Source organism: Oncorhynchus mykiss, chromosome 21 (genome assembly GCF_057628025.1).
Source record: "Oncorhynchus mykiss isolate SJ-2025 chromosome 21, ASM5762802v1, whole genome shotgun sequence".
NCBI classification, from domain to species: domain Eukaryota; kingdom Metazoa; phylum Chordata; class Actinopteri; order Salmoniformes; family Salmonidae; genus Oncorhynchus; species Oncorhynchus mykiss.
Genome location: NC_143042.1, coordinates 14,445,749 through 14,457,328, shown reverse-complemented (window position 1 = coordinate 14,457,328; position 11,580 = coordinate 14,445,749). Strand labels below are relative to the sequence as shown.

Genomic DNA, 11,580 nt, shown 5'->3' with positions numbered 1-11,580 from the left:
CTACTCGTCCATGAGTTTTTACTCTGTTTATTTAGAAGCTAACAGTTGGCGCTGCGAGCAGGGTTCACCACTATTTACAGTTGAACTAGAGTCCGAATCAGTGAAACAGTAGCCGGTACCAGAAACATGGTAGGCACAGTTCATTCACCTGTTACCACTCATTCTCCTGTCCCTCCTGTCTCAGCCTCCAGTATTTATGCTGCAGTAGTTTATGTGTCGGGGGGCTAGGGTCAGTTTGTTATATCTGGAGTACTTCTCCTGTCCTATTCGGTGTCCTGTGTGAATCTAAGTGTGCGTTCTCTAATTCTCTCCTTCTCTCTTTCTCTCTCTCGGAGGACCTGAGCCCTAGGACCATGCCCCAGGACTACCTGACATGATGACTCCTTGCTGTCCCCAGTCCACCTGGCTGTGCTGCTGCTCCAGTTTCAACTGTTCTGCCTTATTATTATTCAACCATGCTGATCATTTATGAACATTTGAACATCTTGGCCATGTTCTGTTATAATCTCCACCCGGCACAGCCAGAAGAGGACTGGCCATCCCACATATGCTCTCTCTAATTCTCTCTTTCTTTCTCTCTCTCGGAGGACCTGAGCCCTAGGACCATGCCCCAGGAATACCTGACATGATGACTCCTTGCTGTCCCCAGTCCACCTGACTGTGCTGCTGCTCCAGTTTCAACTATTCTGCCTTATTATTATTCGACCATGCTGGTCATTTATGAACATTTGAACATCTTGACCATGTTTTGTTATAATCTCCACCCGGCACAGCCAGAAGAGGACTGGCCACCCCACATAGCCTGGTTCCTCTCTAGGTTTCTTCCTAGGTTTTGGCCTTTCTAGGGAGTTTTTCCTAGCCACCGTGCTTCTTCACCTGCATTGCTTGCTGTTTGGGGTTTTAGGCTGGGTTTCTGTACAGCACTTTGAGATATCAGCTGATGTACGAAGGGCTATATAAAATAAATTTGATTGATTGATTGATTGATTGATTCTGAAATCTTGGGCAGTTGAGAATTGTAGGCTGAACAATTATTGGATACGGACCGAGAAAACCTGAGTTTATTCAGTAGGCCCATTGTGTAACGACCGGTTGTAAGTAAACTCAGCAAAGGGGAGGGGGGGGGGGGGGGGGTCAAAATCAAAAGTCACAGTCAGTATCTGGTGTGGCCACCAGCTGCATTAAGTACTGCAGTGCATCTCCTCCTCATGGACTCCACCAGATTTGGCAGTTCTTGCTGTGAGATGTTACCCCACTCTTCCACCAAGGTACCTGAAAGTTCCCGGGCATTTCTGGGGGGAATGGCACCCCCACCCTCCGAATCAACAGGTCCCAGATGTGCTCAATGGGATTGAGATCCGGGCTTTTCGCTGGCCATGGCAGAGCACTGACATTCCTGTCTTGCAGGAAATCACGCACAGAACGAGCAGTATGGCTGGTGGCATTGTCATGCTGGAGGGTCATGTCAGGATGAGCCTGCAGGAAGGGTACCACATGAGGGAGAAGGATGTCTTCCCTGTAACGCACAGCATTGAGATTGCCTGTAATAACGACAAGCTCAGTCCGATGATGCTGTGACACACCGCCCCAGACCATGACGGACCCTCCACCTCCAAATCAATCCCGCTCCAGAGTACAGGCCACGATGTAATGCTCATTCCTTCGACGATAAACGTGAATCCGACCATCACCCCTGGTGAGACAAAACCGCGACTCGTCAGTGAAGAGCACTTTTTGCCAGTCCTGTCTGGTCCAGCAACGGTGGGTTTGAGCCCATAGGTGACGTAGTTGCCGGTGATGTCTGGTGAGGACCTGCCTTTACAACAGGCCTACAAGCCCTCAGTCCAGCCTCTCTCAGCCTATTGCGGACAGTCTGAGCACTAATGGAGGTATTGTGCGTTCCTGGTGTAACTCGGGCAGTTGTTGTTGCTTTCCTGTACCTGTCCCGCAGGTGTGATGTTCGGATGTACCAATCTTGTGCAGGTGTTGTTACTGCAAGGACGATCAGCTATCCGTCTCCCTGTAGCGCTGTCTTAGGCATCTCACAGTACGGACATTGCAATTTATTGCCCTGGCCACATCTGCAGTCCTCATGCCTCCTTGCAGCATGCCAAAGGCATGTTCACGCAGATGAGCAGGGACCTGGGCATCTTTCTTTTGGTGTTTTTTAGAGTCAGTAGAAAGGCCTCTTTAGTGTCCTAAGTTTTCATAATTGTGACCTTAATTGCCTATCGTCTGTAAGCTGTTAGTGTCTTAACGACCGTTCCACAGGTGCATGTTCATTAATTGTTTATGGTTCTTTGAACAAGCATGGGAAACAGCGTTTAAACCCTTTACAATGAAGATCTGTGAAGTTATTTGGATTTTTACGAATTAACTTTGAAAGACAGGGTCTTGAAAAAGGGACTTGAGTTTGCTGAGTTTATATGGTGTAGGGTAGGTTCCATGTAGGATAGGTCCCTAGTGGGGGTATTCCCCTCAGATCTGTAAGAGGGACGAAAGTACCAGCCACAGCGACATTGAGGCAGTAGAGTGTATGAAGATAGTGGTAAAAGGTTGCCTATAAGTTCTGGAGGAAAGCCTCATCCATGGTTAGAAAAGGAAAAAGATATTCAAATGTTGTTTGAACATGATTTGAGTGTATTAGCAGTAGCGATAAGGAGAGATGTTGGCTTATGCCCTATTGGGGCGCAGAACCGTGACAGATTATATGGAAATGAGAAGGCAACTGTGAATAATTTTGGTTACATAAATTGTCAACAACAATGATATTTGAATAAGACATGTGGTCACCCGTATTCTCCAGTAGTAAATTGTGTGGTAGAATTATTGTAATCAAAAGGAGAGGCTTAGATTTCTTCAAAACAATCAAACTTTATTATTTAATTAGTGCAGTAATGGAGCTGGTTGGTAATCACCCCTGGAGGTGATCACTAAGAACTGAACAAGCTTGTTTCAGTTACAGCATTTTATAGCAAAGTCCATCCTCCTTCAGTATACATGGTAAACAACAGATGTATGGAATGGGTCACAATGTAAAGATTTGTATGAAAGATACTTGTAATTCACAGACAGTATCTGCTGTAAAAACTGTTTAGAGATCAGGGTCTGGCCCCCCAGCTCCATACTGGAGCCATCTCCCCCTGGTACCCCAGTACAGAAACATTAACTCTGGAATGCGGTGTCATCCAAAGACATCATAAATCTCCTGTCAGTTTTAAATCCCCCAGAGGCCCACTTTCAGTTCACACAGACACAGTAGAGTTATAAGAACCCTCTATTATGTTGCATAAAACAACCAGTTGATGCAATTACAGAATTATAACATAATCTTGCAATTTTGCTCTCACAATTGTCAGAAGCTTCAGTATTATTTCTAATACAAGGTATCAGATCCAGTGACCAAATTATTAGGTACTGATACCGTAACTATTCTCCGCGAAGTGGGATAGCTACATAAAAATATACAGTACCAGTCAAAAGTTTGAACACACCTACTCATTTCATTGGATTTTATTTATGTTTACTATTTTCTACATTGTAGAATAATAGTGAAGACATCAAAACTATGAAATAACACATGGGATCATGTAGTAACCCAAAAAGTGTTTAAAAAAATATATATATAATGTATATTTGAGTATTTTCAAAGTAGCCAGCATTTGCCTTGATGATAGCTTTGCACACTTTATTAAATAATGGCAAATTGCGAACCTCACAACATGAAGTAGTTGTGTACATTATAAGCTTTATACATTTATAGTACAGTACATTTACAGTATCTGCTGCTGTGCTTTAGTTGAATGTTTGCACAATTAGGGGTTTCCTTCATTTTTTGAATATAATCCATCTGTATTCTTTGCATTAAACACAATTTTGTAAACATTTTGAAAGTATATTTTTGCTCATTAAAGTAGCACTTTATTCATTCTTATGAACACACCAGAATGTAAGTGTAAAGTTATGCACCAAGAATGAAATTAAACCAAGTGATTGTAATTGTAATGATGGGTTGGCTGACAACGTCACATAAATAATGCACGAGCATTGATGTGGCCAGAAGCTGTGCTTTTTTTATGATTCTGAACTGTGAGATAGCTGTTAACAAAGACAAGAAGTTGCCATGTGGGGAATTGTAGGGGGCTCGTTTCAGCTAGTTTTATCTTGTGCTTGATACCATGTCTTGTTTAGATTTTTTTTTTTGACTGATTTTATGTCAGTGCTATTATGGCAAAAATTCACTAGCAAGCCAATCAACAACTGTAACGATGTATTTGAGAGACAACAAGTGCTCATTATGCAAATATATTTATGTTTCCATTAAACATTTGGAGACATAATAGAGTTAACATGTTGTCGACCATCTAAGATAACCCCATCTGTTTTGCCCCATAGTTGCGCACAAGTCGATTTTGTTGCTAAACATCCAACCCGTCTATGAGGACTGCTCTTGATGAGGAGTACTAATATGTCGGACGGTGGCTTCAAAACCTCTCATTGGGCAATACAAATATCAGCAATTTAGGGTTTATCATCATTGGTAAAAATAAAAAACAAGTGACCGGGTCCAAAAATCGGACTGGTCATTGTATCCATTCGGGTCTGGTCACTTTTTTTTATTTTAAACCATATCCTACCTAGCTCAACAATTTAAAATTGGCAACTAAAATCATTCCAATCCCAATTAAAAGGCAAATCCAGTTTAGCGGTATTATAGGGCTGGCTTTAGGAACATGCGGAGGGCTCGGAGCAGGGCGGGAAGGTTGTTTGCCCGGTTAGCTAGCTTTAGGACTATGGTTAGCTGGCTAACCCTAGGATTAGGAAATAACGCCCCTGCCATGAAAACCTCAACCCCTGGGAGCTTCATCCTCATTCTCCATGGACGCAATTACAGTTTGATCAGGTTTGTCACTAGGGAATGCCATCCAACCAACTATGTGGGTTTCATACTGTACCGCTCTGAAGGAGGTCCCCATCAATAGTTATGTATCTTGTCCCATATCCCATAAGTCCCATATTTTCTCTTGCTGCGCAAGGTTGCCTCCATGCTGATTTAAAATTGTTGCGTACACAGCTGTCTAGAACTATGTGGACAACCTTTTACATAACAGAAGGTAATTTTGTGTAAACTGTCGCTGTCAACTACTTTATAGTCCTGACATGGAATTTTACAGGCAAATGACACTCAATGCTGTTTTAAAATACTGTATGTGGCGACCTCAACAAAGCCCAACAATAAGATAAGATAGAAATCGGTAGAAATGAATGGCACTTAGCCCAAAGGCCGACAGATGGCGATATCATGGACTCAGTTTCGTTAGTTTCGTTTTTACCTAAAGTTTGCCAGAAATAGAAAGTGAAAGTGATGCTGCGGTAGTCGCGTCAAATCGCGTCTTTTCCATATGTTTTTTTCCCCAAGGCTGTGGGTCGTCAATGAGATCGATAAAGTAAGTGAAATAGTTGAAAATAAATACATATTATGCTATATGCAGTGTTTTGGATTCACAAAAAATGCACCTCTAATGTTAGACGAGTTTCTCAAAGTTGAGTAAACTCCGCTATGTAAGAATGTATGATGACGATCCAGTTATTAATTTGTATTTCACTCACAGGGAGGTGGACCCCTTGGACTTCTTAACTCAACAACAGTAGTCCAGCAATAGATCAGCTAAAACGATAGCCGTGATGTCACGAAGAATGCTCTCAATGTGCGGCCGTAGTTGGAGTCTACCTATCGGGAGTAGGGCACAAGGTACGGGCTTGGATTGAATGCATATGATGGAAAGTAGATTCTGAAACAAGCCAATGGGCTGGTTATTTTACCCTGATCACGGGACCTGTTTTACACTTTTCCCTATAACTGAACCCTACTTAGGCGCTATAGGGTCCTGAGTTTTGCCTGTTCAGATCACATGGTCAGCAAGAAATTCTGACCATAATCAGCAGTAGCATCACTGCAATTTACACCACACACTTTGCATTGATCAATATGGACACAAGCACAGAAGGCTGCTGAGTGAATGGAATGGCATCAAGCACATGGAAACCATAGGTTTGTTGTATTTGATACCATTCCACTGATTCTGCTCCAGCCATTACCATAAGCCGGTCCACCCCAAATTAAGGTGCCACCAACCTCCTGTGAGACATTATTATTATTACTTAACTGTCTGGATAGAATTGAGGCATGCAGCTATGTTGTACTGATCATATTGATGCCCATAGGCCTAAGAGGTCTGATGAACTATGGTCTGTCATGCTGTGTGAACGCTCTGCTGCAGTCCTTCTCTGCCACCTGGGAACTGGTAGATCTGCTAGAAGGGTAAGCCAGGTGGCAGGTTACAATACTTTGCTATTAAGAATCAACATGTAACAAAGACATTAGTTAGTTTACTGGTAGTTATCAGGCTGCTTGTGGGAAAGCATTGAGTGCTGGGAATGCTATGTTCTTAGGTGGAACCCAGTTGACAAGGAGAGTGTCCCTTTGTATCTGAGGAAGGCGCTACTAGCCATGCAGAGTGACCAATCCCAGCCTGCTCCTCATCGAGACTTCCTGCACTGCCTGGACAGAAATGACATCTACTGTATGAATAGTCTACGTGACATTACATGGAGAGAAAAAGAAACAACATTTATGGATTATAAAGAATATAATTTTTCTGTCTGTAACTTTAACAAGAATGTGTTTCTCAGTCTATGTTCAGCAGGATGCAGATGAGGTATTCCTCTCCATTCTAAACCTTATCCAACAACAGATGAGTGACAAGGCCTTAGTATGTACTACTTAAATTTACATAATATTAGATCCAACAAAAAAATAACAACAGGGACACCCAACAAAAAGCATGTTGGAGATGATACGATAGGAAGTTTCTCTGTCTGTGTTCTCCATCCCCAGGCTCAGGAGATTCAGTCTCTGTACAAGGTTACCATGGAGACATACCTTCAGTGTCTAGAATGTAAATACATCCAAACTGGGGCCAGCTTTCTACTCAGCCTCCCCATGCACATAAGGGAGAGCCATGACTCACTGGTGAGGGTTCCCTAAAACTTAGCTTGAGTTTTGTCTTATATTGGGATTCTATTCATTGTACTTAGCCCTGAATGTTACATTGTTCTTTTTGATAGCTGTCAAAGGGAGGATGTGGTTTGTTTAAAATTAAAATTGAGTTTCTGTGTCTTTCCTATTCTGTGGTTTTCCAGGAGGACTGCATACGGTTCTTCTTCAAGCGTCAGGAGCTAAGGGATGGAGATAAGTGCTACTGTGAAAGGTGTGGAGAGAAGAAGCCATCCCAACAGGTCAGCTCTTTATAACTGAAAGGATGTTCCATTGTAGAGACTGTTGTGATTTGCCTGTTCACTGAATTACTCCATTTTGTTCTTTCTTATGTAGGGCTTCAAACTCATCTCCCTGCCCCCTGTCTTGTGTCTTCACCTGAAGAGATTCCGTAATTCCCATGGTTACACCAGGAAACTACACTACAAAGTCACCTTCCCAGAAACCCTGAACATTTCTGAGATCTTGACAGCAGAGGCACTGTCAGAACGTTATGTACAGGTAGATAGGCATATGTTTACCATATTTGTTTGAGGTGTGCTAATATACTACATAATGCTCATAAACAAATTACACATGGACCTACAAACACAATTACATTTTTTCACAACATAATTGGAGGGAAATAGTACAGCTTTACTGACAGACATCAAATTGTATGTGTTCGTTCTTTCAGAATGACAGCCAGTACAGTTTGTGTGCAGTCATAGTGCACTCCGGCGTTGCCATGTTTGGACACTACACAGCATACGTTCGTCACAAGAACCAAAGCTGGTACTACGCTAATGATAGTTCTGTACGGCAGGTAAGAGAAAATGAGTGGAAGAATGTTTACACCACTCAGCAAGTTTGTATTATGCATATGTATCATTAAAAGTAACCTAACATATGCACAAACACAGGTTAGCTGGAAGAAAGTACAGAACACCTATGGAGGAAGTCAAAGGTAAGGTTTTAACACACAATTACTTCTCTTTAGAATGGCGACATCTCTCAGTAATATACATGATCAATTCTGGGGGGGGGCATCAGTTGACAGGTGTCTTATCCTTTGTTAACAGAGAAGACACAGCATATATGCTGCTCTACAGACGAACCCCAGAGGGAAAGCAACAGGAGTGGTCCTCAGGCTAACGGAGCTAAATGGATAAAGAGTGGAGACTGGAGACCGTAGGAATCAAGGACCAAGCACAAGGTGCACTCACTGCAGGGTGAACTACCTAGTGGAGGGGTTGTTGTCTTCATGTAGCATTGGGGATGTCATTTGTCTTGATGATTTTCACTTTAAAATGATGGGTAATGGGTCATTGTTTATGTGCAATTACATGGATTTGTTTAAGTATATTTGGTGTGGTGTGTATATGTTTAGAGGTCTTGTTTATGCTGGATACTTTGGACATTCATAGGGCATTACTGAGTTTAGCCAATAGGTGGCGGCAAAGACCCTTCACCCTGTCATTAGTACAGTCATCTTGTAAGCTTCAGAGACCACACGTTCTGAAACCACGATAAGACGGGTGGTTTGAAGAGTGTGCTGAGTTGAGGTATTCTGGGGGGGGAAAACCTGAAAAAGGCCATTGACTCATTGGTGATAACATTTGCCTGACATGGAAATATTTGACTCACCTTGTTTCAGAACAATTGGTTTAGACAGTAGTTACCGGTACTCTGTTCTGTTTCAATTTCACTACCAATATAATAACGTCAACAGAGAAATAAACTGTCATTTTCCCAGGCAACACCTGAAAATGTTTTGCGTCTTTTTACAGTTACTGAAGTGAGCTCTGCAAGACCTAAAACACACACAGGCTCGCTCAATACTCGTACTTAAATGTGGTTTGGAATGACATGCATTGAAATGTTATGTTCTTCTGTAGTCTTCTCTATTCTGTTATTTTCTGTTCTTCTATATTATTTTTCTTCTATTGGTCCTTTGCCGATCATCTTTCTCTCAGAGAAGGAGAATGAGAGGCAGATAGAATATCTCCAATCTTACCTATTCCTTCTCAACATACTTCACAGTACATACTTTAGAGTACATGTAAAACTTGGTAAAGGCCGTCTGTCTGGGGAATCTCACACATAGTTAATAAAAAACTGTTCCCACTACCTTAGCCAAGACACTGAGGACCAGTTGAAATGGTGCCCGTGTGCTCGCAGCCTGCCTCGCGCTGACAGAATGGAAGACATCTGCACAGTGCCACAGGTAGTAGCCTACGTGGGCATCTCCCACCCACAGTCAACGGACAGTAGCAGAGTAATGCATTCAGTATGTACAGTGGTGATGTACAGTGCTTTTAGTGGCATGTCACTTCCTTTTAGATGTTGCATTTCTAGAGTTGACGCTTGAGTCTACTCTCGACCCTACATAACCGTGACAGTTTTGTATCTGCGTCTTAAACCTCACTCTTGATTGGCAGATATATATTTTTGGGCTGCCCCCTATGAATGCTGCTCTGTTTTTTTTTAAATAAAATGTCATTTGTCACATGCTTCGTGAACAACGGGTGTAGACAAGCAGTGAGATTCTTACTCACTTTCCAACAATAGAAAAATAAAAACACGAGGAATGAACAGAAAAATAGGACGCAGGTGTGTTTGCATCTGGAGAGATTTGACCTTGATAGTTGAAATAACAGTTTTGAATTTCAGTACTTACGGCAGTAAAACAATGACATAGAACAATGCGTCCAAAATAATCCTGAGCTTGGAGTAAGATGACAGACCTCTTTCTCTATATATGTCTCTTTCTCTTCTATTATAGTTGTAAATTAATTATTGATGCCCAGTTACAATGAAGCCAACACTAACCAGGTGTTATTGCATGAATTATATAATCACAAGATGGCTGGCGTGTGCCAAAATGTTCACTCGGGGAGAACACCTGCCGTGACGCACCCCTCCATACCACACCATGTGGCTCCAGTGTACGCTTAACTTACCTTGACATAGGCGACACATTAGCTCCTATTCATACGTGTGGCACACGCTACATGTCTAAACCACCATTGTTGAGCCTCCTAGTCTGTCGTCTGTCCTTTGTACTGTCATTACCCACCTGGACAGTGGACACATGAGAGGCACCTTATGAACCGTTCTTGTATTTGGAAGGTTTTCAGTCGGTCTGGAGGGTATTGGTTTCTGTATTGTGTTTACAGGATCTACTCTTCTAGATCTTGGCAAGGTGACTTATCTCTGCCCATAACAGTGACAGTTCTTGACATGTCAAGAGCGAGGGAAGAGACTAAACTAGCATGTGGGTCAGCTGAACTCATTGCCTGACCACAGTGTCATCTATTACTATGGGCACAAGAACTGTTCGTGACACACACTGTCCACAGCCCTCTTGTTGGCAGAGAGAACATTTTGCAGGTTTAAAACCTATTTCCTTCAATTCTACACATTTTGTCATGGGGTGCAGAGAACATTTTGCAGTTTTAAAGCAGATTTTCTTGCAAATCTATATATTTTGCCATGTCTAATATGTATTGATGTGATATTTGAGTGACTCGAACATCACTACAAAATCTATGGGCTGAAACACCTAGCTAAAAAGCTTTAGCTGACATGGGCTACTTGATCTGGACATTTCTGACAAGTTATAAATAGCTCTCTAAGGTATGAAATGACTGACATGACAAAAGGAAAACTGATGATGTACTACCCAATTTCGAAATTGCACCTTGTGCATTCGTTCTACCATTACAAGTTTCTGGAGTAAGTTGAAAGCTGGACTGAATTCCCCCCAAAACTGATCTAGGCGATGATATTCTACAGGCTTTGCAGTGTGGCAGCGCTCAAGTGCTAGTGTTGTCTTTGGACAAGGCTTCCTAATGCTTTGGGTTCTTTGTTTATGTGTGTGTACCAGTTACTAAGAGAGTGTGGATGGTTTATGGTGGAATTCAGGAACACAGGTCAGTGGTTTGCTTGAGAATGTGAGTGAATCTTTGTGACATATCCCTACCCATCCCAGTATTCCGTCTATCTTGCCAAAGATGGCAGTTTCAGAATTCAACATGGCTTCCTTCGGGCATTTCTCACTGCTTTGATCGACTTAGTAGCTGTGAAAGAGGGATGTTACATCACTGGTGTCATCCGTCCAGTCTTCCTTCCTTCCTCTTGAGCAGTGTTTACAGTATATGCTGTTGTGCAGAGGATTCCATTCACAGAAATGCCCGTTGACTCTCAGGGCTTAGTAGTCTAATGCAACATTTTCTAATTATTCAGAGGACAATGACTTTCGTAGGATTGAGAGACAAACCACCCCTTTGTGTTGCCTTTGCAGTCACCATCTCGTATCTAGAACCAGGACATTGCCAATGGCGTTAGTTAGAATAGTTTGATTTAGTGCTGAATTTTCACTTACTTCACCGTGAAGAAAAGCCTATGTTCCTCCAAATGTCCACTGACCACGACTTTCATCTCTGACATCCACCCTGTCATGACTAGGCCTACTCTTCTACTTTAATCCAAGTCAACCTGTCATCATGAAATCTCTAGCTCATCTACCGGCTGTCATGAAA

The 11,580-nt window shown here is 42.3% G+C and overlaps 1 protein-coding gene across 1 annotated transcript; it reads left to right on the top strand.

The window, feature by feature from the left end:
• Positions 1 to 5,311: 5,311 nt before the first annotated feature.
• LOC110500078 (ubl carboxyl-terminal hydrolase 18) lies at positions 5,312 to 8,806 on the top strand. The gene is made up of 11 exons (XM_021577231.3): positions 5,312 to 5,447; positions 5,613 to 5,752; positions 6,226 to 6,322; positions 6,454 to 6,584; positions 6,694 to 6,773; positions 6,899 to 7,033; positions 7,204 to 7,299; positions 7,394 to 7,558; positions 7,734 to 7,862; positions 7,960 to 8,003; positions 8,119 to 8,806. Exons 2-11 carry the CDS (start codon positions 5,686 to 5,688, stop codon positions 8,189 to 8,191), a joined length of 1,017 nt encoding a protein of 338 aa, XP_021432906.3. The 5' UTR covers positions 5,312 to 5,447; positions 5,613 to 5,685; the 3' UTR covers positions 8,192 to 8,806.
• Positions 8,807 to 11,580: the final 2,774 nt, after the last annotated feature.

Excerpts from the sequence above, each read along its gene's own strand:
- LOC110500078 (XM_021577231.3), top strand. The coding sequence starts at position 5,686 with ATGTCACGAAGAATGCTCTCAATGTGCGGCCGTAGTTGGAGTCTACCT. Across the intron at positions 6,323-6,453 it reads CTGGTAGATCTGCTAGAAGG|GTGGAACCCAGTTGACAAGG; the intron begins GTAAGCCAGGTG and ends CTATGTTCTTAG. Across the intron at positions 7,863-7,959 it reads ATGATAGTTCTGTACGGCAG|GTTAGCTGGAAGAAAGTACA; the intron begins GTAAGAGAAAAT and ends GCACAAACACAG.